The following is a 27,899-nucleotide window of genomic DNA, read 5'->3' on the forward strand; positions in this document are numbered from 1 at the left end:
GATCTCCAAGCGCGCTCGCGCTGATCGCCTCAGCTTGAAGGCTGTGGAGAGAGTGGGCGGGGCAATCGAACGCGGTATGATCGACGCGCGTATTATCCACTCAGGATACAGATCTTTCGGACGGCGTTGGGTCGGATAGACGAATGGAAAACGGGCGGGAGGGGAGTGGGCGGGGATTCAAGTTTGGTTGAGCACTCAGCCCTCTATATATATAGAGGAAAGGCGAGTGGGTTAGGTTGAGCGGGCATTGACTAGTGGTGGGGAGGAGAGAAGCTGTGTTGTTGTTGTAGTAAAGGGCAGGAAGCTCGGGAGAGCCAGGGCGTTAATCAAGGTGGGTGTCCGTTGAACGTAAACAGCTTTTATTCGGAAGGTGCCGCCGCGGTGTAGTTTGTGCCGGGGTGGAGAAGGCGCTTTTCTGTGGTGTTTTTTTTATTTGTGTGAGTGGGGCCTGCGGATCCGGGGGCTGGATTCACCAGGCTCCCCTGGTTTGTGTAGCGCTCTCCGGGTGTCGTCGCCACCCCCCCCCCCCCCCCTCAAAAAAAAAATTAAAAATCCGTTTTATACAAAACTGACCAATTGTATAAAATCCTTAACCCGTTGGCATAATTCGTTGTCCGTTGGTTTATCTTCCACTGTAAACTTAATACATGAATTTTGGGGGAAGAGGGGAACGGCTGCTGTGCACCCGCGCAATGAGGGAAAAAAATATAAATAAATATATATATAAATAAATAAATAAAGGCAAATCCCTTTTTCTTACAAGTGTTTTTTTTTGTTGGAGCTCCAAATCTAATCACCACTCCAATCTGATATTTTAAACCGCGCCAACTCCTTGAATTTCTTTAGCTCCCTGTTTCTTCCCCCCACCCTCCTTTTTTTTACACACACAGCTTAAGCCTTTGTACATTGAAATAAATACACACCATTCATACCTGAGCGGCTTTTACACGTCTGTTACCTGCGTGGAGATGCGTGACCTGACTGGTCATATTGGTACTCTGGTGAAGGATGAGCTGTCAGTTTTATTTTTTTGTTCTTGGTTCAGGTGAGCGAGCTGTGTGTGTGTGTGTGCGCTCCTCTCTTCACTCTCTTCGTCTGTGAACGAGCCTGTGAAGTTGCCAAGTAGTCCTGACACTGCTTCCGATGAAATGCAGGTCGGTTTCATTCTCAGGAATGCAAAGGGGGGGTAGAGAGATCTAGAATTTATCTGGTCGTATCTCCTTTTTTTTTTACTCCAGTAATTAGTCAGTTGTAACTCTTTCGAGTTATCAACAGATCGCGTGTAACTCTTTCGAGTACATTCACAGTTCTTGGTTTCCCGGAGTGGGACATGAACCCACAGCCCTCTGAGTCAAAGGCGAGAGTGCTATGAACTGAGCCACAGCTGACACCTCAAATTAGTCAGTCGTACAAGCATTTTTTTTTAAGAAGATAAAGGTAGATAATTAGGTTGTTTTAGACTTGAACTTTATCTGTTACCCAATTGAACAAGGAATTGTGGCACTGTGGAATAAATACTAGTACACTACGATGTACCCTTGAGCCTAAACACTTAAGATGTGATAAGGGTCCCTATGATGTGTTGCTGGACCCTTTAGACAAATTGAATTCTACTTTAGTAGAGTTGCAAGTGCTTTATTTTTAAAATTTTTATCCTGATTAATGATGTTGCAGAGCTTCTTTTGAAAGTTTTTTTTTCTCTGATGTATCCATTATTCAGTTGGTGTGGGACCAAACAGCTTTCAAATTTCTGCAAGTGCCAATTACTAGGCATGCTTAAAGCCAGTGCATCATGTTTCTCTGAAATAAAAACAGAAAATGCTGGGAAAAGCTCAGCAGGTCTGGTAGCACCTGTGGAGAGACAAACAGTTAATGCTTTGAGCCTGGATGACTCCTTCAGAATTGGAAAGGTAGAAATGTAATGGATTTTATGCTGTTGAAGAGGGGGTGGAGCAACAGAGAAGGTCATGGATGGGTGAGGGCCAAGGAAAGATGTCATGGACACAGGACAAAGGGAGTGTTAATGGTAGTGGTAAAGACTGAAGAAGGTGCTGATAGTGGCATAATGGTAAGATAGCAGAACAAGGGTCAGTGCTCTGACCACGAAACATAACGAGTGATAGTTGGCCCTGTTTTTGGGGGTTGGGGGTGGTTGGGGTAAAAAAAAATTGGATTTTAAAAAGGGGTCTTGGTCTGAAGATGTTGAACTCTATGTTAAGTCCAGAAGGCTGTAAAGTGCCCAGATGGGAAGATGAAGTGCAGTTCCTCTAGTTTGTGTTGGGCTGCACTGGAACATTGCAATAAGCCAAAGACAGACATGGGTGCATGAGAACAAGTTTCTGCTTTGAGAGCATAGTGGATTCCCCCGCTCTCAAGTTTGTATGTATTAAGTTTATAGTGGAAGATAGTGAATGCATGTGATAATGTCCATGAGAATAAGAGGGTTGTCCACTTCTTCCTTGAACAGAGGTCCAAACAATCCCCCCTCCACCTGGCTGAACTTGTTCTCTCTGAACAATTTCTCCTTTAATTTGTATCACTTCCTCCAAGTAAAAGGTGTGGCTATGGGTACCCACATGGGCCCCAGTTATGCCTATCTTTTTGTGGGATATGTGGAACATTTCTTGTTTCAACCCTACTCAGGCCCCCTCCCACAACTCTTCCAGTACATTGACTGTATTGGTGCCATCTTGTCAACCTGGAAAAATTCATTGGGTTTGTTTTTTTGCTTTCAATTTCCACCCCCCTCTCTCCTTCACATGATTCATCTCTGACACTTCCCTGCCCTCCCTTGACCCCTCTGTCTCCATTTCTAGTGATAGACTGCCTACCAATATTCATTACAAGTCCACCTCCCATCCACCATGTTTCTCTCTCTTTGGACGGGAATCAAAGTGGCAGCTTTCATGGAATAAATGCCTGCTAATTAAAGGACATTTCTTTGAAGGTTTGGGAACATTTCTTTTCTGGTGGAGTTTCAGTATTGGAATTGCAAAATGTTATGCAGATATTAACCCTTCCACCTATTTCTGTGCTGTGTACTGTACAATGGAATCAGTCCATCTAGCTATAACTGAGACTTTTTCAACTGAATCAGTTTCATCAGACCCTGATGGCTTTCCTAAGACAGAATACAGAAAGAATTATGCTTTTCACTGTAGTGAACACATTTATTTATCTGTATTATTATTTTATTATCTGTATTTTTGCTAATGGTAAATAATGCACCCTTCTCCTGGCGAGAGCTTCCTTTCTGTGAGCTCTCACACAGTAGTAAATAGACAACTTAATTTTGCACGCATCCACATTTTAAAAACTTCATGCAAAATATGTGATAATGAATGCGTAATAGAAGCTTACAACTCAAAAGACTGTATTATCAGTGTCGGACTAGACCTAATGCTGCACTGTCCTAATCACTATAACTTTGTAACTTCCTTTGTTTTCAGTATTTATTCATATTTAATCTTAAAAGATGCTGAGACTTCTGCCTCAACTACTTGTGGTGAAGCATTCTATGCTCCAGCTCTAAGAGTTTTATTAATTATTTTTTTCCTTTTTTGGCCCCAAGACACTGCTTAATCAGAGGAAATTATCTTTTAATACCCCTCTCACCATTATATCACCCCCCCCCCCCTCCCCCCTCCCAAACTAGCCCTGCCATCAAAACCCTTTCTTAATAAATCTCCTCTTAGCCTCCTCTGCTCCAAAGTTTGAAATCTCTCTTCATAACTGTAGCTCCCTAACTCTGGAATGATCCTGGTGAATGTATACTGTTTGCTTTAATGCCCTTTTAAACCCATAGACTGAGGTAAACTGAATTAAGGAACCTATTTGTTTTGGATTTATCTTCTTTCCCCAGATCCCACAGCCAGTGTGATATATGGGTTAATTGTTATTCTACCTGATTTCTGCTGTTGCCTCAGTTCAGTTGCCTTGACAAAAATTCTTCCACCCCTGACTTGGAGCTTCTCACTGAGAAGCCCTGCTTTCATGTAAATATATGCAGGTGCAAACCCACTAAAACATATCATGGTCTGTATCAAACCATGGCCTGAGAGAACATGGATGTTCTGTGTTTTGCAATTTTCCTTTTGAGCACTTCAGGCCAAGTGGTGCTGTTTTACATGCTGTTGCTAAAATTTGGGGCTCGCAAGCTTGGCCCTCTTGTGTCTAGATTCTTCCATCACCTTGGCTCTTGCAGTCTGTTAAATACTGAACCCAAATAACTTCTCAGCTCACTTAAGATTCCTCCCTGCATAGGTCTTGCCTTTAAGCTTAAATGTTATCAAGGGATTGCTTGGAGAAGTGCTTCTGTGTTTCAAAGAGTAGGAATCAAACCACCTTGCAGACTGATATTGTTGAATTGTGACGGTAGGCTGTTTGCCTATATTGTGAACCAATCTAAACAATAATCGATAAAATGATCAATCCAGCTCAATGGATCTTCTTTAATGACTGTCCAACATCTTGCTGTAATTCATGATATCTTAATCCTTACTACAAGGCTCTTTTTCTTCCTTAATAGTCATTAGCTGTCACAAAATAATTATTTCCCTTTTATTCAAAGGTGTTTCGAGAAATGTTAGAATGTGTTTGTTCATTTCTCACCTGGCAGCTTGTGTATGAACTAAGATTTTCAATGGTGGGGCCCTGAATACAAAATTTCATTGTGTAACAAACCCCATTTTTGTGCCTTGTCTGACTTATTTCTCCTGTCAGTTTAAAATTAAACATACCATGATGATGGTTCACAGGTCACACCTTTGTCTTTCCACAGGGCCAATTTTGGCATCTGGGGATGCAAGTCATCCCTGAGTTGCTGGAATGCCAGTTCCTCCCTTGTTGCCCTCTTGGTGTTTATGGCTGGCTGTTTTTGTTACCAAGGCTTCTTTAAATAATTGGTGAATATTATTATTGTTATTTGTATAATGGGGACTGAGTAAAACCATATTACACTTCTAAATCTGGATCAAGCTCAAACCAGATTGGTTGAATAAAATCCCCAGTGAAATGAGAGGTTACTCCAGTACTCGGTGATTGCTGCATGGTTTAATAGATGGTAAGGATTTAAAATTAAGTGTTCAAATTGTATGTCTATGACTAGATTTCCATTCTGAGAACCTGAACCTGACCACAGGACTAATGGCTTGTTGAGGCACTCCTGTGCTATCAAAATATCTATCTGGCCAACCGCTTCAGTTTTTTAATATATATCTTGGGCACTCTGGGGATTTGCTGGATATATGCCAGAGAATCCCCAAAAGTTAATGAATGCAAACAAATATTTACTTGATCTTAGAATGATTAAAAATTTGAATGAAACTGAGAGCTTTTATTTTGCTGTAGTTTGAAGTTGAAAATTCAGCAGATGGCAGGGGGAGGGTGTGGCGGGAAGCAGCCCATTGGAACAGATGAGGCCTCAAGGCTGCCTGAGGAGAATTGCTACAGTTAATATCAAAACATGGTAATGTAGAGAGAATGTGATTTGCAGGCTTTGTATTAAAATGTTCCCTCATTAAAACTGTTTTAATTAGTAAATTTAGGGTGATTATGCAGCATAATTGCTGACTGGCATTTCCTTTATGTCCCTTACAAATTAGCTTTTACCTCCCCCCACCTTTTTTAACATGTTTAGTTAACATCTTTCTTCTGGGTATTACTTAGTTCAATTTTAATGCTTGTATATTTTAAATGGTTTTCTTCCCTGAGCTTATATTGTTTCACTTTAGTTGTATTTTCTCAATCTTAAAATTTGCCTTGCATGCCAATTATGACTTCACTCTAGTCTCAATTAACTATTTTGAAAAGCAGGAGGGAGTTATCCCCAATGTCCTGGCCAATATTTATCCCTAAAATAACATCACTAAAACAGATTATCTGGTCATTATCATATTGGTGTTTGTGGGGGTTTGCTGTATGTACACTGGCTGCTGCTGAGTTTCCTACATTACAACAATGACTATGCTTCAAAAGTATTTCATTAATTGTAAAATACTTTGGGACATCAGGTGCCCTGCCCTACATTTTCTGCCCTTCAACCACCTGTGTTGCTGCATATGCACCTTAATTCCATATGTCATTTTCTCCATCAAAGTATCCTTTGAAATGCACTTTGAACACTTATATCCACTAATTTTTTTTTTACTTTTTTGTTTCCTCCAATATGAACACAATTGGTTAAGTACCACTTAATCTTTAGAAATGTGTGCTGACTGGCCCTGTTAATCCAACTCCTTAATGTTTTCATTCCATGTTATAGACTCTGTTAGCTAAGACGAGTTGGCATGTAATTTCCTGACTTAACTCTGTTTTATTTTCTTTCAAAAAGGGCTGTCACATAAACGCCAAGGACTGAAAGGCAGTTTAAACAGTGTAGCTAGGCTTTGTGGGTTTAACTATTCAGGGCCTGGATGTAACTTTTAGCTTTAATACTATGATGTGTTTGGCTGGTGGCTGTATAGTGGCTGGTAATATGGATTTTTAGTACTGGTTATAAATTCTTTGTACTATACATTACAACTTTGTGATCTGACCCTTCTGGAGTTGACTTATACTGGGCACCTGTATATCTTCTGTCCTTGTAAAAACAGAAAATGCTAGAAAAACTCAGGTCATAGTCAGAGGTCTACAGCACAGAAAAAGGCCATTTAGCCCATCGAGTCTGCGCCAGTCAAAGTACCTAACTATTCCAATCCCATTTTCCAGCACTAGGCCCATAGCCTTATGTGCCATGGCATCACGTGCACATCCAAATACTACTTAAATGTTATGAGGGTTTCTGCCTCGACCACCCTTTCAGGCAGTGAGTTCCAGATTCCCACCACCCTCTGGGTGAAAAAATTCTTCCTCACATTCCCTCTAAACTCCCTGCCCATTACCTTAAATCTATGCCTGCTGGTTATTGATCCCTCCTCCAAGGGGAAAAGCTCCTCCCTGACTACCCTACCTATGCCCCTCATAATTTTATACACCTCAATCATGTCCTCCCTCAATCTCCTCTGCTCCAGGGAAAATAACCCCAGCCTATCCAATTTCTCCTCATAACTAAAACTCTCCAGCCCAGGCAACATCTTGGTAAATCTTCTCTGTACTCTCGCTAGTGCAATCAAATCCTTCCTATAATGCAGATTCCAGAACTGCACGCAATACTCTAGCTATGGCCTAACCAGCGTTTTATACAGTTCCAGCATAACCTCCCTGATCTTATATTCTATGCCTCACTAATAAAGGCAAGTATCCCATATGCCTTTTTTAACCACCTTATCTACCTGCCCGGCTACCTTAAGGGACTGGTGGACATGTACATCAAGGTCCCTCTGATCCTTGGTACTTCCCAGGGTTCTACCATTCATTATGTATCCTGTGCCTTACTTGTCCTCCCCAAGTACATCACCTCACACTTATCCAGATTAAATTCCATTTGCCACTGATCAGACCGTCTGACCAGCCCGTCTATATCCTCCAGTAATCTAAGGCCATATGGACTCAAAACTTTAACTGTTTCCCTCTCCACAGATGCTGCCAGACCTGAGTTTTTCCAGCATCTGCAGTATTTTGCTTTTATCTTCTGTGCTTGTTGTATGGAGATATTTTTGGCTTTCTTCTTTGGTCTGTGCAGAGTCTTTTACACTCCATTCTAACAAATTAGATTTTCTTTGGTCAGGAGGGGTCATCATGAAGATCTGATTTTTATATTTGTTTATCTTGTGCTTTATGTAATCCTATTTGGTAAGATGTGTTATGGCAGCCTGCAACTTGTTTAATGCTCCTGCATATTAAACAAAGAGTTTAAAGTCACATGCCTTTGTGACCTTGCATGAGTCATCAGCAGAATTGCTATTTATGGCATGATTTTGTGGGACCATATGTGGGACATGCTAAAACATTATGGAAGGAAACTTGTAGAATAAATATCCATATTTCATGATGGATCCAAATACATTTCCTTTCCCCTTCAGTGTACTTGTCTTTTTGGAACAAAGCACTAGTGATCACTTGGCTCTCCTGTGCTTCAGCTTGCTTTCACATTTGGCATTGTATATCTGTTCAGTGACTCAGATTAAGATACAAGTCTTTCTTTTATCCTTTCGTTTCATTTTCACAACACAATAACATTGCACCCTGCCACAACCAGTGTATCAACATTTTAAGTCTATGAAAGAGTCCTGAATCAGTAATGCATATCATAGTCGGTAATACTGCCTGCAAGCAAAACCATTCTCATTTATTAAACAGGCAAGTGATAAAGGAAGATCCAATCATCATATCAATAACCATATCTGTCATTGGCTTTCATTTTCAGCACTAGAAAAACCTCTTCAGAACACAGATTTAATAGGAAATTGAAGCCTTGCACCCTTCAGCCACTAGATATGCATCACCCACCTCTAAAGAAGCCTGTATTATGGATTGGAAATAATTATGCATGTTCTGAAGAATCTATTTGCATGCTGCACAAAGGAATACCTTTCACTTCATATTGCCTGAAGATTGTAAATATTAAGCAACACAAAAAGAAATAACCTTAATCACCAGTTAGGGCTTGTATAAGGAGCTGTTATCAGCAGACTTGTAGACCTTTATATTAACTCTGTCTTCCTCCACCTCACCCAGCCCCAGTCCCCACAATGGGCAGACAGGGGTCAGGATTAACAATGGGAATGAAAAGGATGTGACCCCCCCCCCCCCCACCCCAAGGGTGCAGCATTTGCATCAGTTGCCTTTTTGTTTCACAACTGAATTTTGTGGCATTTGCTTTTAAGCATAATTTGCATAATATCTTCAAGTAACTTGAACTGTAGGCTTTAAACCTATTTTTATTCTTTCATGGGATGTGAATATCACTGGCTAAGCCAGTATTTATTGTTCATCCCTAATTGCTCTTGAGAACGTGGTGGTGATGTGCTGCCTCTTGAACTGCTACAGTCCATATTGTAGGTACACCCATAGTGCTTTTAGGGGAAGGGGTTTCCAGGATTTTGACCCAGTGACAGTGCAGGAATGGCCATATAGTTCCAAGTGTGGTTTGGAGGGGTGCTTGCAGGTGGTGGTGTTCCTAAGCACCTGCTGCCCTTATCCTTCTAGATGGTAAAGCTGGCAGGTTTGGAAGGTGTAATTGAAGGAGCCTTGATGAGTTGCTGCATTGCATCTTGTAGATGGTACATACTGCTGCCAAGTTGATGATGGAGGGAGTGCCAATCAAGAGGGCTGCTTTGTCCTGGATCGTTGTCAAGCTTCTTGTGGTGTTGGAGCTGTACTCACCCAGGCAAGTAGAGAGTATGCCAACACACTCCTGACTTGAGCACTGTAGATGGCGGACAGGCTTTGGGAGTCAGGACGGGAGTGACACTGTGCAGAATTCTCAGCCTCAGATGCTCTTATAGTCAGTGTTTACATGGCTGGTCAGTGGTAACCCTCAATGTTGATAGTGGGGGATTTGGCAATAATGTAATTGAATGTCATGGGGAGATGGTTAGATTCCCTTGGAGATGGTCATTGCTCAGCACTTACGTGGTGTGAATGTTACTTGCCACTTGTCAGCCCAAGCCTGAATTTTGTCCAGGTCTTGATCCATAGACAGACTGCTTCAGTATCTGAGGAATTGTAAATGGTTCTGAACATTATGCAGTTATTAGCATACATCCCTGCTTCTGACCTTATGATGAGTGGGAAGGTCATTGAAGCAGCTGAAGATGGTCGGGCCTAGGACACTACCTTGAGGAACTCCTGCAGTGATATCCTGGAACTGAGGCAATTGACCTCTAATAACCACACCACTCTTTGTGCTTAGTATGACTCCAACCAGTGAAGAATTTTCCCCTGATTACCACAAACTTCAGTTTTGCTAGGACTCTTTGATCACATGCTACCTTGATGTTGAGGGCAGTCACTCTCACCTCGAATTTGGCACTTTTGTCCATGTTTGAACAAGGGCTGTTATGAGACCAGGAGCTGAGTGGCCCTGGCAGAACTAAGTCAGCAGCAAAGTTATTGCTGAACTAAGTGCTGCTTGATAGCACTGTTGACACCCCTTCTATTACTTTGAGAGTAGACTATTAGAATCAATTGAGACAGGATAAACTGTCACTTAACAAAAACAGAATTACCTAGAAAAACACAGCAGGTCTGGCAGCATCGGCGGAGAAGAAAAGAGTCGACGTTTCGAGTCCACATGACCCTTCAACAGAACTGAGTATAGTTAGGAGAGGGGTGAAATATAAGTTGGTTTAAGGTGGGGGGCGGGGGGAGAGAAGTTGAGGGTGGGGTGGTTGTAGGGACAAGCAAGCAGTGATAGGAGCAGATAATCAAAAGATGTCACAGACAAAAGGATAAGAGACAGGCGGAAATCCTGTCGGAGAATAGAGCAATACTTCTTCAAGGAAGGCATTTCTTGAAGAGAAGTGGCAGTCAATTAAACACAGAGATAAAAATAAAAAACTACTGCGGATGCTGGAAATCCAAAACAAAAACAGAATTACCTGGAAAAATTCAGCAGGTCTGGCAGCATCGGTGGAGAAGAAAAGAGTCGACGTTTCGAGTCCACATGACCCTTCAACAGAACTGAGTATAGTTCAGTAGTTTTTTTGTTTTTATCCCAGCATCCGCAGTAGTTTTTTGTTTTTATCTGTGTTTAATTGACTGCCACTTCTCTTCAAGAAATGCCTTCCTTGAAGAAGTATTGCTCTGTTCTCCGACAGGATTTCTGCCTGTCTCTTATCCTTTTGTCTGTGACATCTTTTGATTATCTGCTCCTATCACTGCTTGCTTGTCCCTACAACCACCCCACCCTCAACTTCTCTCCCCCCGCCCCCCACTTAAACCAACTTATATTTCACCCCTCTCCTAACTATACTTAGTTCTGTTGAAGGGTCATGTGGACTCGAAACGTCGACTCTTTTCTTCTCCACCGATGCTGCCAGACCTGCTGAGTTTTTCCAGGTAATTCTGTTTTTGTTTTGGATTTCCAGCATCCGCAGTAGTTTTTTGTTTTTAAACTGTCACTTAGAAAGGAATGGATTAATCTGGGATAGTCAACAGGGGGCGGTAATGTCTGTCTTCCTCAAAACATTCGGTTAAGCTAGTATCAAGGAGGATTGAGGATAGTGTGGTGGGTGTTGTCTACGTAGATTTTAGTAAGGCATTTGACAAGGTCCCACATGGCCGACTGGTCAGAAAAGTAAAAGCCTATGGGATACAAGGGAATGTTGTGATTTGGATCCAAAATTGACTCTCTGATAGGAAACAAAAGGTAATGGTTTGTGGATGTTTTTGCAAATGGAAAGCAGTTTCCAGTGGTGTTCCATGGGGCTCGGTGTTTGGTCTCTTGCTGTTTGCTATATTAATGATTTGGTCTTAAATATGGGAGGCATGATTGGGGAAGTTTGCAGGTGACATGAAATTTGGCTGTGTAGTTGATTGTGTAGAGGATGGCTGACTCCAGAATGATATCGATGGTTTGTTTGAGTGGGCAGAAAAGTGGTAAATGGAATTCAATCCGGAGAAGTGAGGTAATGCATTTGGGGAGGGCAAACAAAGCTAGGGAATACACAATAAAAAGGAGGATATGAGGAAAGATTGGAAAGGCTAGGGTTGTTTCTCTTAGAACAGAGGATGCTGAGGGGTGACTGAATTGAGGTGTATAAAGTTGAGGGGCCTAGATAGAATGGACTGGAATGACCTGTTTTCCCCTAGCGGAGAGGTCAATTACTGGGGCATAAATTTAAGGTGTTTGGTATGAGGATTAGAGGGGCCTTGAGGAAAAACTTCTGGTGGGTGTCTAGAATTCACTGCTTGGTTTGGTGGTGGAGGCAGAAACCCTCAACTCATTTAAATGGGTACCTGGATCTGCACCTAAAGTGCTGTAACCCGCAAGGCTACAGCTCAGGTGCTGGAAGGTGGGATTTGATTTTGGCTAATGCAGGCACGATGGGCTGAATGGCCTCATTGTGCCACAACTTGATCAGGTTGGAGCTGTTTTTTGTGCACAGGACGTACCTGGGCAATTTTCCACATCACAGTGGTTACCAGAGTGTTGTAGCTGTACTAGAATAGCTTGGCTAGGGTGTGGCTTATTCTGGAGTGAGTGCAAGTCTTTAGTACTATTGTGGGACCCATAGCCTTCGCAGTATCCAGTGCTTTCAGCTGCTTTATCATGTGGTGTGAATTGAATTGGCTGAAGACTGACATCTGTGGTGTGAGGAGGCCAAGGTGGAGCATCCACTCTTCACTTCTGGCTGAAGATGGTTGCAAATGCTTCAGCCTTGTCATTTGCACTGATGTGCTGGGCTCCCCCATCATTGAGGATGGGGATATTTGTAGAGCCTCCTCCTCCAATGAGTTGTTTAATTGCCCTCCACCATCCACAACTGGATGTGGCAGGAATGCAGGGCTTGGATCTGATCCGATGGTTATAGAATTGTTTAGGTCTGTCTATCGCATGCTGTTTAAGTGTCTGCTGTATTCTGCAGAGCCTGAGAGAATCTTGTCATAATGGCTTAATTGGGAAGTTGTTTACTACTTTATTTGAGAGAATTATTTAGTTCTTGAAGTAATTATTTTTTAAAAAGCTGTCCACTCTTTCTCTAATTTAGTACAAATGTTACTATGTTGCAGGTTTTAGGAGCGCCATGTCTCGTCGTACCAGAAATAATCGTGCCTGGCGGTATGTGTACAGTGGTATTCGAGATGCTGAAGCTGTGGCTGTAGTAATGCCTGATGGATCAGTAGGTCCAGGCCCTGGCTATGACTCGGATGGTCAGGTAGATAATATAACACACAATATTTCATTGCTAATCTATATAAAGAATGAATAGTCTCCCAATGATTGAGATCTTATTGAATTTCCTTCCGAAGGTTATAATCTTTTTTTTTAGCTAAAGCCAGTTGTAATATTAACCCAGTACAAGCAAGAATCAGACTGATCTGCTAGTCTCTGCCCTCATGATCTTCTATTCTGTGATCAGCAGAGTTTTTTCTTATAAAATTCACTGTGCTTTTCCTCCTCCTTTTAGACATAGACTTAAATTATATAGGATAAGCAGGGTTACCAATGGGCACGTGTGTGTGTTCAGAACTGCAGTTTTTGAACTGAGCCATTGTGCTGCCTTCAACAGTTGAGTAACTTTTATTTTTTGAAATTCTAAGAATTTTAAAAATTATTTCTGGATTGCAGTATAAGGGTCTGTCACATAGTTAATGTGGGACTGAGTACAGTACCACCCACAGAGAATGCATGACCTGCACCTAGGGTTCAGTAGAGTGTTGGACAGATCTATGTACCAGCAAGCATGAAGTTGGTGCCTAGCCTGCACCTTTTTGGAGTATATTTGTAAATAGCTCTTCTTCAATGAAGACTTAGTTAAATTATATTTGACTATGAAGCCTTCCTCAGACCTACTGAATGGTAAACACCCTACAACATGGTGACAGTAAAGGATGGACCCTGAAATACAAAAATATGAGGTAAAACTGCAGTTTGACCTGTGAAAAGTGCTCCTAAATCAAAGGTGCTGCTGGAGATTGCCCTTTTTAAAAAAAAAAAGCTCCATAACCAGACCCGATCAAACGGAGTCAAGGGACCTAGATAAATTACGAAAAGGCAGAGCAACCTTAAAAAAAATAAGGGAGAAAGGTAGAAGAAAAATCTGTTGTGCAGATGAAAAGCCAAACCTGGATGAATGCAGAGTCATAGAATCTAGCAAAATGACAAGGGTAAGCATAATACAGTAAAAAGACAGAAATTAAAATAGGCAGCAATCAGGGTTAGCATTCCAGAGCACAGCTTTTTTAAACTCTGTCATGGGATGTGGGCACTGCTGGCTAGGCCAGCATTTATTGCCCATCCCTAATTCTTCTTGAGAAGAGAGTGGTGAATCGCTGCCTTGAACTGCTGCAATTGGGAGTTCCTGGATTTTGACCCAGCGACAGTGATATCGTTCCAAGTCAGGATGGTGTGGCTTGGAGGGAACTTCCAGGTGGTGGTGTTCCCATCTACCTGCTGCCCATGTCCTTCTAGATGGCAGCGGTCGTCGTTTTGGAAGGTGCTGTCTAAGGAGCCTTGGTGAGTTCCTGCAGTGCATCTTGTAGATGGTACACACTGCTGCCACTGCACTGGTGATGGAGGGAGTGAATGTTTGTGGATAGGATGGCAATCGAGTAGGTTGCTTTGTCCTGGATGGTGTCAAGCTTCTTTGGAGCTGCATTCATCCAGCCAATTGGAGAGTCTTCCATCATACTCCTAACTTGAGCCTTGTAGATGGTCACAGGCTTTAGGGAGTCAGGAGGTGAGTTACTTGCCACTCCCTAACAGCACTGGCTTTACCCACACCACATGGACTACAGCAGTTCAAGAAGGCAGCTCACCACCACCTTCTCAAGGGCAATTAGGGATAGGCAATAAATGCTGGCCCAGCCAGCAAAGCCCACATCCCATGAATGAATTTTTTTAAAAATAAAAGGATTCCTAGCCTCTGACCTGCTCTTAACTCTTATGGCTAGTCCAGTTAAATTTCTGGTCAATGGTAACCCCAGGACGTTGTTAGTGGGGGATTCAGCAATGGTAATGCCATAAATGTCAAGGGGCAATGGTTAGATTCTCTCTTGTTGGAGATGATTATTGTCTGGCACTTGTATGGTGTAAATGTTACTTGCCACTTGTCAGCCCAAGCCTAGATATTGTCCAGGTCTTGCTGCATTCAGACATGACTTGCTTCAGTAACTGAGGAGTCAAGAATGGTGCTGAACATCCCCACTTCTGAAGTTATGATGGAAGGAAGGTCACCGAAGAATCTGAAGATGGTTGGGCCTAGGACACTACACTGCAGTGATGTCATGGGACTGAGATGATTGACCTGTTTACTGATACTGCCATGGGCAGATCGGTCTGCCTGCTGCAGATGCATGAGGATGAAATCAAGAATGTTTTCCCATTTCCTTGTTTCCCTCACCACCTACTGCAAACTCAGTCTAACAACTATGTCCTTTAGGGCTCGGTCTGTACTGGTGCTACTGAGCCACTCTTGGTGATGGATGTTGAAGTCCCCCAACCAGAGTTGTACCCTTTTGCCACCCTTGCCACCCTCAGTGCTTCCTCCAAGTGGTGGTTAACGTGGGGTATGGATTTGTCAGCTTGGGAGCATAGGGGGTGGTGGGCAGGCAGGCAGTGTGGTAAACAGGAGGTTTCCTTGCTCTTGTTTGACCTGATGTCATGAGACTTCATGGGGTCCATTGTTGAGGACTCGCAGGGCAACTTCCTCCTGACTGTGTATATCACTGTGCCACCACCTCTGCTGGGTCTGTCCCACTAGTGGACAGGACATACCCAGAGGTGGTGATGGTGTCTGGGACAGTATCTATAAAATATGATTTCATGAGTGTCTGTCAGGCTATTGCTTGTCTAGTCTGAGACAGCTTTCCCAATTTTGGCACTAGCCCCCAGACATTAGTAAGGAGGACTTTGCAAGGTTGACAGGGCTGAGTTTGCCGTTGTCGTTTCCAGTGCCTAAGTCAATGCCAGGTGCTCTGTCCAGTTTCCTTTTTTAGACTTTTTAATGGTTTGATACAACTGAGTGGCTTGCTCATCCATTTCTGAGGGCAGTTAACAGTCAAGCACATTGCTGTGGATCTGGAGTCACATGTAAGCCAGACCAGGTAAGGACAGCAGATTTCCTTCCCCAAAGGTCATTAGTGAACCTAAAGGGTTTTTACGACAGCAATGGTTTCATGGTCATCATTAGACTTTTAATTCCAGATTTTTATTGATTAAATTCAAATTCCACCATCTGCCGCGGTGGGATTTGAACCTGGGTCCCCAGAGCTGGTCCAATGACAATACCACTACACCACCGCCTGTAAAATACTGGAAGAAAGCTGTAGCACAGGTCCATAACAATTTTGTGACTAAATTTTGAGCAAGAGAACTCTGCAGGCAGCCATTGTTCAAAATGTCTTTTCTAACTGAGCGCAATTGCCATTGTAGCAGTGCCCTCCATAATGAGCAAGCACAGGAAATCCCTTTGTCTCCCAAGTGAATGGCAATGTCATCTTGAAATTCAGAAAGCTCTTAAAGCAGAATCTACACTTAAAATTTAACCATGGATTAGAATTCCACACTTCCAAATCAATTTGGACTTATCTGGGGCCCAGATCAAATGCAAAATTGAGCGTCCTGAAAAAGAGAATTTCTAAACTACCTGAGCACATCAGGTCTAAGTAGAAAGTCAAATGTCCAGATTAACACTTTTTTTTTTATACTCATTTGGTGAACTTGCTGATGAACTAATCCTAATGCAGTGAATTGAGTCCTCAACCAGCTTCGATGAAATATTAAAAGCCTTTGACAAATATTTTAATCTTCAAGTTGTGGAGTGTGCAGAACTTAAAAAGAGGGAGAGTGAGGAAAAAAAAAGTGAAGCTACAAAAGGAGGGAAGGTGAGCATGCCAGAGGCAGGGAGCTTTCCAGGAATCCCAAAAATATATATTTTTGGAAACCCTGACACATTACCTGAATTGCAAAAGTAGGTGTCAGTGTGAATGTGTGCAGCTAACTGAATGAAGGCAGGCTATCTGATGGAATTCAAAATAAACAAACCCTGCAAAAGGAAAATGTTCATATCGAAACTGAACTGGGAGATTTGAAACATAAGATTCAAGCTGAGTATATTACTTTGAAAAACTCTGAACTAAAGCTTTCAGTGAACCAAATTGTTTGAGATCTGAGCAAGCATGTGAGGTGTGACAGAGGTGCCAGGAGGAAAGAACAACTCTGAATTCCATTGTTGACAAATCAAAGTAGGAGTTGAGGATATATATATAAAGTTGAATACAACTTCAAATAAAGCTGCATTGGCATTGGAACTAGAAAGCAATGCACAAGAGCAGAGTGAGAAGGCAAGAGCTGAACAAGAAAACAAATGGTTGAAAGAGCAGTTAACTATCTGTGAAGATCAAACTCAAAACAGTACAAAACCCTTCATCAGCATGAAGAAATAAAGACTATCTTGAGCAACAGAATAGACTTGAGTTACTTTCAACTTTATTTTTTTTGTCATTTGAACTTTGCAAAAGAAAGGAGAACCTGCTAAAGGACCTTCACATGCTACAAGGATCCTTCAGGTCAAAGTACTTTTTTTCCTCCGGAAAATTACAAAGTGAAGCAAAATGAATTTCACCTCACCAGTGTGGAAACATGGAGCAGGCCCTTCAAGCCTGCTCCGCCATTCATTATTATCATGGCTGATCATCCAACTCAATAGCCTGCTCCAGCTTTCTCCTCATACCCTTTGATCCCTTTCGCCCCAAGAGCTATATCTAACTCCTTCTTGAAAACATACAATGTTTTGATCTCAACTACTTCCTGTGGTAACAAATTCCACAAGCTCATCACTCTCTGGGTGAAGAAATTTCTCGTTATCTCAGTCCTAAATGGTCTACCCCATATCCTCAGACTGTGACCCCTGGTTCTGGACTCCCCCCACCATCGGGAACATCCTTCCTGCATCTACACTGTCTAGTCCTGTTAGAATTTTATAGGTTTCCATGGGATCCACCCCCATTCTTCTGAACTCCAGTGAATATAATCCTAATCGACTCAATCTCTCCTCATATGTCAGTCCTGTCATCCCAGGAATCAGTCTGGTAAACCTTCGCTGCACTCCCTCTATAGTAAGTACGTCCTCCTTCAGATAAGGAGACCAAAACTGCACACAATATTCCAGGTGTGGTCTCACCAAGGCCCTGTACAATTGCAGCAAGACATCCCTGTTCCTGTACTCTACTCCTCTGGCTATGAAGGCCAACATACCATTTGCTTTCTTTACCACCTGCTGCACCTGCATGCTTACCTTCAGCGACTGGTGTACAAGGACACCCAGGTCTCGTTGCACATTCCCCTCTCTCAATTTATAGCCATTCAGATAATCTGCCTTCCTGTTTTTGCTACCAAAATGGATAACCTCACATTTATCCACATTATACTGCATCTTCCATGCATTTGCCCACTCACTCAGCTTGTCCAAATCACACTGAAGCATCACTCATCCTCCTCACAGCTCACCCTCCCACCCAACTTTGTGTCATCTGCAAATTTGGAGATATTACATTTAATTCCCTCATCTAAATCATTAATATATATTGTGAATAACTGGGGTCCCAGCACCGATCCCTGCAATACCCCACTAGTCACTGCTTGCCATTTGGAAAAAGACCCGTTTATCCCTACTCCTTGTTTCCTGTCTGCCAACCAGTTTTCTATCCATCTCATACACTACCCCCAATCCCAATTTTACACATCAATCTCTTATGTGGGACTTTGTCGAAAGCCTTCTGAAAGTCCAAATAAACCACATCCACTGGCTCCCCCTCAACTCTACTAGTTACATCCTCAAAATTCCAGCAGATTTGTCAAGCATGTTTTCCCTTTCATAAATTCATGCTGACTCTGTCCGATTCTGTCACTGTTTTCCACATGCTCAGCTATTAAATCTTTTAAGACATACTTGGGAATGTTAAATATTCCAGGAGGAAGCCAAGAGATACAAAGGCTACAGAGCTGAAGAAAATGGTTGGACATTTGGAAGAAAATGTTACTTTTCCAGAGATACGAGATGAGAAGCTAAGGAACCTAGAATGACAAGAGCAAGTAAAGCTTCTCAGCATGAGTCTCAAACAATTGGCAGAAGTGCAATTACAGAATGAGTTTGAAGGATAGTGCAGAGGAATTATGCCCTGCTCAAGAAAAACCCATCAGCATAGAGAACCAGCTTTTATGTACAAAAGATGAGTTTGTAAAGGAAAAATGAAAACTGGTGAGAACACTGAAATGTCACTCGCAGAAAGTAGAACACTTGAAAAGAGGACTTAACACTTATATGATCTTTGTAGAAACAATTTCAAGGATGGATCTTCAATTAAAACTTGAACTTCAAACATCAGTCTCCAGTAAGCATCGTGCAAAATGCCTGGAACGGGGGGAGAGAACTGCTGATGAATTGGAGCAATTTCTTGAAAGCAGAATTAATAACCAAAACTGAACTACTGATCTTCAGTACAATCTGAACATAAAGGGTGATGTGCATTATGGAAGAGCAAATCCAGACTTTGAAAGCAGATAAGAGAAATTCTACAAAACAGATTGAGGATCTAAGTGAATTAAAGTCTAAGGAGCAGGCAGTGACCTTAGAATAAAGATCCTGAACAGAACCGAATGCCCAGTTGAAATTGTCAGAATTCTGCAGGTAACTCTGAAACAAAAACAACTCTGCTTACAAGAGTAGTTGCTGGGTTGAATGAAAAGATTCATAAGCTCAAAACAATTGGAAAGAGAGGGCTCAAATTGAGTGAAATTGTGAAACAAGTGGGAATGTGGGTTCAGTTTTTGAAACGTAAACTTCCGCAGACATCGCAACAACCCACACCATGATGGGAGAAGCAAGAAAAGGCGATGATAAGACGAGTGCAATATTCGTCCGCACCACAAGAAACTAGCAACCACCAACTAGCAAAATAGCTGAACCGACTAAGTGCAGTTCAACATGAATGGAATAAAGGATGAAAACGAGCCCTATGCCCCAACCTCAATCTAGAGGAAGAAACGGCAGCAACGGAGCCTGTCACTCCCCCATCAGTAGTGCGAACAAGATTTGTAAGGCCCCCCCAGACCACCTGAATTTTTGAATTCAAGGACTTGGAGGGAGATGGGATAATAATGTAAATATCTGAGAGAACAATGTAGGACACAAGGTAAACAATCACTTAATGAATTGGATAAAGTCTTGGGTGGAGGTGTAGTATAAGGGTCTGGCACATATGTAGAAATAATGTGGGACTGAGTACAGTACTGCCCACAGTGAAAGAGCACATGAACCACACCTCTGGGTCTGTTGAGTAGAGTCGCGTGTACCAGCAAGCATGGAAACAACTAGCTTGTACCCTTTATACCCTGTATAGTTGTAAATAGTTCTGAGAATTAAAGACTAGAGACTTCTTCAGCCCTATCGAACTGTAATCAATGCCCTATAACACTGATCAATCTAGAACAGTTTTTCTAACATCAGCTTCCTATAGATGCACATTTGATTATTTTGGAACGTCATTTCAAATGCATTTGACTTGATACCTAATTATAAGGCCGTATCTGGCTCAAACCTGTACTGTAAGCCATAACTTCAGTTTCTTGATTCAGTTGAAACTAGTATAGCAATTTTTGTTTTGATTAGAAATTGAGTGATAGTAAACAATTTTATATTATCATTTTGATATTCTGGATTCTGCACTATTAAATGTGAATATTTCATGAAATTGAAGCTCTCCAAAACCCACCACAAACTATTTTTTGCTAAATAAAAACAAAATGCTGGGAATACTCAAGTCAGGCAGCATCTGTGGCAAGGAACAGATACTATCTAACATGCTGAGTATTCACAACATTTTCTGTTTTTATCTCAGGCTTCCAGCAGCTGCAGTATTTTGTTATATTATTGCTAAATAATTTTCGCTGTATTTCTATGAAGTTGACAAATCTCAAATTTCTGTGGTTTTTCTGTAATGTATTGGACATTGCCCAGATGCATGATAATTATCCACTGTGACAATGGTGTGACGTTAACATGGTTATATACAATCCATGCTGCTTTTTTTTAGTAATTTTTACACCAGAGTTTTTTGTTTTCTTCTATATCATTAGTCCCCAGGTTGGGTAAGCCTAGACTATATTCCTTTGCAGCTGATGAGAGCTGACCAAATATTCCCTCAGAGGTGAAGCTGTTGCTCCTTTTGTAGCAGTGTAGTTTTGTCTTCATTGCAAAGCTGTGAAGTCTTGTCTCTGGCAGCTTTCACAAGCATTTTCCTAGGGGAAAAAATCGATTCTCACTAATCTTGGTTTTGCTGCTTATTTACAAACCTCACCAGTTTGTTGGATAGAAACAATCAAATATGGGGCAGTTTTCAATTTTACCTAGTTATGGAGATTTAAAAAGAATCTTAACCTTTGCAACTCTCTCATTGATTGATTGATTAAATCTTGCTGTTGCAAAATGAGGAATTCTTGCTGGAAAAGCTGCTCACAGTACAGTAACAAAATGTTGGTGTTGTGAGACCGTTCTAGAAATATACAATGTTTTTTCACGTGGCTTTTATTTTAATCTCTTAAAGCACAGCGACTCCGATTCTGAATCAGAATTCCATTTGCCGTCATCGATCCCAACAGCATTACCTGTGACAGGGGAGTCATACTGTGACTGTGTAAGCCAAAGTGACACCCGATATTGTGGTAGTATGCGTAGTTTCCATCGCATGAAGGACTGTCACTGTGGCGAGGAGGATGAATGTAAGAATGAATAAAAATTGCCTTTACTTTCAAGGGATTTGGTAGCACTTCAAGCTTAGCTGTTAATAAGTGCATAGGAAATGTATAAGTATCATGTGGAATGTTTAATCCTGGTGCTTTATCAGTGTTCTTCCAGAGTTACAGCATCAGAATTTTTCATTCTATAAATCGGGGCTTTTAAAAAATCAGCCATCAGCAGATCTGTGACAAATTGATAAATTTGCAGTAACTATTTCTGATTGTGCCAGTGGAAATCTCACCTTAGTCAAGTTAATATTAATTGAGGTGCAACAGTCAACTTAGCCAAATTGAGGTTGCAGTACATTGCGGCAGCTGGTGTTTCAGTATGGCTTGCACCTTTTACCAATTTGGAGTCTCCTGGCATCATTATGATTTTTGACTTTAACTGCTGGACCTGCCCTCAAATGGACTAAATGGAGAAGAATGACTGACTCTGTTTAAGATGAAATTTAATCCGAGTTCTAATGTCCATTATGGCAGAAATCTGAACCATGCACGTCTTATAGCCAACAAATCACTCCCAAAGAGGAGTCCTATTGGACTCAAAACATTACTGTTTCTCCCTCCACAGGTGCTGCCAGACCTGAGTTTTTTTTCAGCATTTTTGTTTTAATTTAAATCACTCCCATGTGCCTGGTTGATCCATATTATGCTGTTGGTGAGTGTACACTTTTTTTTTTTCTTTTTGTCGACTTCAGCTGTCATGGAATGGACAGGAGAAGTTGATGTGCTCTGTCTTTGGCTTTCCAGCATTGACTGAGTAACATTTACCTTGAAGGTCCAGTAGTTGGGTTGCAACCGCTGCAGTTTTTCTAAATTGATCAACAGATGATTACAGAAAATATTCTGTAATTGGGTGCTAATTTGAAGAGAATTTAAAAATGTTCTTTCCTGCTCTGCCCTAAACATCTTAGAATACATGTGTGCCTTTTATAAGTTTGCTTCAGTTTATCTCAAATAGTGCCAACTGCTCTTGATCTTCCAGTAACAAATGTTAAAATGAGCAAAACATGACTGGTGGTGGTAATGGTAATTTACTAAAACTCCTTCCTGCAGATTTTGAATGGATGTGGGATGATTCTACCAAGTCCTCTGCTACATTGCTGAGCTGCGAGAACAGAGAAGTAAATTTCCACATGGATTACAGTTGTGGAACTGCGGCCATTCGTGGGGACAAAGAAATGAGTGAAGGTCAACACTTCTGGGAAATAAAAATGACATCCCCTGTATATGGTACAGACATGGTAAGTACAGTAAAACTTATCAAAGATGCAGACAGGAATTACATTATCACATGGTAATTGAGGTTTGATTTACACACTGGCCTTCTCTGGAACGGTGATGACCTCTAAGGAATGTTGCACTATATAGTGCAGTACTAAATGCTGTTTGCTTTTCCTTTTTTGTATGTGATTAAAAGCTGGGATCAAGAACTTGGTAACTGGTTTTGTACATATTCATGTTCATACTGTCGTCTTCACTTAATCGCTAATGCTGAGTTGATATTTTTGTCATGCTATATTTTGATTTCTTTTTGAACGAAAGCCTTTTTGAACAATGCTTTAGGGAAGTGCTTATTACAGTTGTCAATCCTTTATTAACACAGTTCCTGCTGGAACACTATTTCCTATGTTATCACAGAAGATAGTAATCAAAATATTATGTATATGTCTTCTCCACTATTCCCTATGGGACTAGAATGGGATGATCTTTAAAAGCCCTAATTGCAGTCTGACCCAAAAAGTTTACTCACTGGCTTTTTTAATCATGTTTTGTTTGGGACTGTGCCAGTTCTTCCTTTCATCTTACAAGGATGTCAGCAAGTGAATGAAATAAAAGAAAAAAAAATTCTACAGTCCCCACCAATTAGCGAGTGAGTTAGCTTAAAGAAGTAGTGCTAGTTCTAGTGAACAAGACTAGTAAATCATGATTGAAGCTGTAACCCCACAGCAAATGGAGGGGATTAAGTACATGTAGGTAAGTGGACTATAAGGCAATGCTAGTTATTTATTTAACATGTTAATGCAGTCAGTGCTGAGTAATGTGAATTGTAACTGGCTACCTATTAGAGTTCTTTAAGTATACAAGGGAATTTACTAATGCTATTCACTGCCTTCTGCCTGAAATAGACTATGCTTAACGGTCTTAAGTGGCAGTTGATACAATTTGGTGCTTTTTGACCAATTTGAAATGATAACTCACTAAGTGGTAGGGACTGTGACGTACAGTAGATCTATTGACATCTGAAAAAAGATAAGATGGGTAACATCTGAGACTGATCAGAACTGAAGTGGAGACTGAATCCTTTGGAGGTCTTTGGCTACCCAGCAATGCAGATTTGGTCAAACAAAATAATTCAACCATTTGATCCCAAAGCTGAGGATCCATCCAAATTTAATATTTAAAATTATTCTAAACAATGGTTAAATTATGAACTGACCTGTGAAAGTTTTTCCACAGTGCAGGAGTCTGGCTGTCAGGTTTAATTACTGACTGACGGACTACCTTTGAGCTTAAATACAATCTTTGTGACTGAAGATGATCCGACCTTGTACTCATAATGTTATCTTAATCGAATAACCTTTTGGGCAGTATTAAGTCCAAATACTGACATAATTTGCCTTGCTTAATGATTTCTAATAATGAAACGTGCAAGCAAGAGAACTGTAACAGTCACTAATGGTTACAGCCTTTTTCATATATTCAATGGCATCATCATTAGCCATACTGACCAAATTCTTTATCTTTTTCTAACTTGATGTACTTGTCCTGTCTTTTTATTTTTGTGTATTGTATTTAGATGGTAGGAATTGGAACAACTGATGTCAAACTGGACAAATTTCGCCATACCTTCTGCAGCTTACTGGGAAAGGATGAAAATAGTTGGGGTCTCTCCTACACAGGTACTACTGTTGTGAAATAATTTTAAAATGAGGTACTTTTTCTCTTCGTCTTCGGTTATTTTTCAAACGGAGAATACCAGCCCCCGCTTTTTTAAACTGAATGGGTTATATATGGTATATGTGGGGAGGTGGTGGCATAGTGGTATTGTCACTGGACTAGCGTTCCAGGGACCCAGGGTAATGCTCTGGGGACTCGGGTTCAAATCCCACCAGATAGTGAAATTTGAATTAAATAAAAATCCGGAGTTAAAAGTCTGACCACGAAACCATTGTAATGCCCTTTAGGGAAGAAAATCTACAGTCCTTGCCTGGTCTGGCCTACATGTTGCTCCAGACCAACAGCAATGTGGTTGACTCTTAATTGCCCTTGTTCAGGGAGCATTTAGGGATGAGCAATAAATGCTGGCCCAACCAGTGATGCCCACACCCCATGAACGAATAATTAAAAAAAAAAAGCATTGGCCATAGTATAAACATTCTCTCGAACCTGTCTGCTCTGTCCATCCCACTTCCACGGCTGCAGGAGGGACTGCTTTCCCCTACTGCAGAGCACTGATTATACTTTGAAGAGCTGTTAGCAATGCTTGAATGAATCTTTCTGAATATCAAGTTGAATAAGATGATGCCTGGAAATGAAGAAATACAAACCACAAAAGCTGGGGAGAAATTGGGAAAACAAAATGAAATGGTTCTTGTATGCATACTAGAATTCTGTACAAACAGGATTGGTTCAGTGCAAAAATGTTTTGTTATGTACCTTGATTTCTATTATTAGTGCAATTTTTTAAGTAGCTTTAAGAAAAGGATCCACATGCAAAACAAGATCTTTGAACTTGCACACTTTGGACTTGGCCAAGAAACCATCCCTTTATTACGACACAGCTGATGGTAAATGCTGAGCTGTTCAAATCCCAGAGGGAAACTTGAAACAACTGTCATAACCAATTTTTGTAATTTGCAAGTTTTGAGATGCAGGCTTTGAATTCAGTTATAATAAGACTATTGAATCTCAGGTTTTTTTTAATAAAACTCAACATTTAATATTGTAAGCACGTGCATATGTCCACAAATTACTACTATAACTTCTTAAAAAATCCCCTAATTAATCTGATTCCCAGTTACACCCCTGTTAAGGCAACAGATTAAACAGATCCCTGGCAAAACACACTCTGGACAGTTGCATTCAAAATTAGTTTCTTTCAGCTCTGGGTTCTTGCAGACAGCAGTTTGAGGTTTATAGGCTGGAGGCTTTAGATCTTAGAATCCCTCTTCTTTTACCAACAACATTCTCTTTTATACATATTTTCCTCTGAATGCAAATTCTCATTGTGTCATGAAGTTTTTTGAACTTTACCTCTTTCAACAATAAAACCCTTTCATAGTACCAATTTTAATAGTAAGCTTTGGGAAAAAATAAACACTTTGTTTGTCTGGCTTCTTCTGGCTAGGTGTAATATTTCACCCATTCTTTTGGCTTATTTTAATGTAAATTTTCCCCCTTTTTACACTTCACCTTCTAACTTCCCTATGTTTACCTAATTAACATTTCACACCCACTTCTCTTCTATACATCAGCCTGTAGACCAGCTGGCTTTTAATCCAATTATCTCTCTCTCTCTCTCTCTCTCTCTCTCCCACGCACCCCCACCTCTAATTTCCATCAGAGTTCGTTATATTTTAAATACCAAAGCTACTTTATTTGGATATCCTTACACAATGACCTGTCACATGTACTAGTGTAGTCATCTTGTGTTATAACTTTTAAAATCTACAATTCATTTTGTTGTAGGTGTACTACATCACAAAGGTGCCAAGATTCACTTCTCAACAAGATTTGGACAAGGCTCCATCATAGGTGTTCACTTGGATACCTGGCATGGCACCCTGACATTTTTCAAAAATAGAAAATGCATAGGTATGGTTTAGTTATATATAGTGGGCATTTTATCTTGCCTAGTGGTCCTGAATTGAAATGTTAATATTCATTTAACTTTCATGATTGCCTGTGATCACCAGCAGGCTGGATGCTGACCGACTGTTGCAAACTGAACTATAAGAAAATATCTCTTTAAAAATAGGTATATTTTATTTTAAATAGCGTTGCAATTACAAGATGTTAAGATGTTTGGAGGGTTCAAAATATTTTTGGAAAACAAAGCTGCAATTGCACTCCAGTAATATTCTGTAAATGTAAACTAGGATTCCACAAATGTCAAATTGGTATTGCAGCGCTCTTGAGCTTTCTACAGTAATGTGATCTAAGAGGTATGCATTCCAAATGACCACCAGGATTTTCTAATGAATTGGCATCTAGTGGCTTATCTTAGATATACTTGCAGCTATAATTATACTTGCATCACTGAAGACCTGCTGTCAACCAAAGGAACAGCTTTGAATTTCATTTAAAAAATTAAATATATAATGAAAATTGTGTGAAGTACCAATGTCACTGCCGATGTAAACTACTTACACCTGCAGAACTTTTAGACTTGTATACAGGGTATGGTGTAATTCTTTATTTTCCTTAGAATTCTGCTTCTTACTATGTATTATAGAAATCACAATTTTAAGCAGTAAATGTTTGCCCTTGCTTGAGATTATCTTGTAATTTAAATGAATTGACATTGAAATATTTTTCCAACTTAAGTTTTTGATTCTATTCTGTTAAATCTTGAGATAATGATGCTTTGAAAGTAGAAATTATGGGTTACTGAAAAATAACTTTATACGTTTAGGAGAAAATTCTAAAAGCGGCCATATTTATTAATTTTAAGCGCTTGTTTCTTCCTGACAGCCAGCTGATCTGGCAAAACCATTTATACTGTACTGATATTTGAGCAGAAATTTGAATTTGGTATGATTTTTGCAATAGTGCAAAATACCTGTATTGTGAAATGCTAGTAATGGTATGCCATTAACAAGCTGGCATTAACAAGTGTTTTTTTTACCTTCCAAAGGAGTTGCAGCTACCAAGCTGCAAAACAAGAAGTTCTTCCCAATGGTTTGCTCAACCGCAGCTAGGAGCAGTATGAAAGTGATTAGATCCTGCTTCTCCCCAACCTCTCTCCAATACCTCTGCTGCCTACGGCTCCGACAACTATTACCTGATCACAATGACAAATTGGAGGTTCTTCCCCTACCCCCGGGTCTGAAACGCATGCTCCGCAATCGATTGGGTTGGGTCCTCTCTATGAATCATGAAGACAGTGGCAAAGAGGCTGCATGCAGCACATCAGGCAGTGATTTCTACAGTTCCTCAGTAGACGCTGAAGCTTGCCAACGAAAAAGATGTCGGCGGACTTAACATTTCGTACTGGTTTGATTTCTCTTTTTAAATCATGACTGTAATTTCAACTGCCACAGCTGCAATACTTAGTATGGACATGGACCAATACTGCTACATGATGAGCCAAATGCAAGATGATCAAAGCTCCCAACTTCATTTTTAATGCTTCTAGCTCCTCTTGCCAAACTACTGAGGATTGTCATCTATGAACTGGGATTGACAAGAAGTGCTGGATGGTGGCTGAAGAGACACTTTTTGAATTAAGTACCTATGTACTTCAAGAATTCTTTTCAATCTACTTTTTTGTAGGTCATTTAGTGCTTTCACCTTTAAAGAAAAAATAAAATATTCAGCTTGTCTAAAA

At 40.7% G+C, this 27,899-nt stretch overlaps 1 protein-coding gene across 2 annotated transcripts; it reads left to right on the top strand.

Annotated features, from left to right (window-relative positions):
• Window positions 1-212: 212 nt before the first annotated feature.
• LOC144691015 (SPRY domain-containing SOCS box protein 3-like) lies at window positions 213-27,899 on the top strand. Of its 2 annotated transcripts, none has more exons than XM_078559004.1 (7): window positions 213-331; window positions 12,616-12,761; window positions 21,151-21,325; window positions 22,403-22,590; window positions 24,147-24,249; window positions 26,039-26,164; window positions 27,207-27,899. In XM_078559004.1, the coding sequence occupies exons 2-7, from the start codon at window positions 12,630-12,632 to the stop codon at window positions 27,551-27,553; spliced, it is 1,071 nt and encodes a 356-aa protein (XP_078415130.1). In that variant the 5' UTR covers window positions 213-331; window positions 12,616-12,629; the 3' UTR covers window positions 27,554-27,899. The 2 variants fall into 2 exon arrangements, with proteins under 2 accessions (XP_078415130.1, XP_078415131.1); XM_078559005.1 differs by having other exon boundaries at window positions 234-331; window positions 21,156-21,325.

This window comes from Cetorhinus maximus, chromosome 15 (assembly GCF_964194155.1).
Source record: "Cetorhinus maximus chromosome 15, sCetMax3.hap1.1, whole genome shotgun sequence".
Taxonomy (NCBI): Eukaryota; Metazoa; Chordata; class Chondrichthyes; order Lamniformes; family Cetorhinidae; genus Cetorhinus; species Cetorhinus maximus.

Coding starts and splice junctions, on each gene's coding strand:
- LOC144691015 (XM_078559004.1), top strand. CDS start 12,630: ATGTCTCGTCGTACCAGAAATAATCGTGCCTGGCGGTATGTGTACAGT. Junction 21,326..22,402: donor CTGTGGCGAGGAGGATGAAT/GTAAGAATGAAT, acceptor TCCTTCCTGCAG/ATTTTGAATGGATGTGGGAT. Junction 26,165..27,206: donor CAAAAATAGAAAATGCATAG/GTATGGTTTAGT, acceptor TACCTTCCAAAG/GAGTTGCAGCTACCAAGCTG.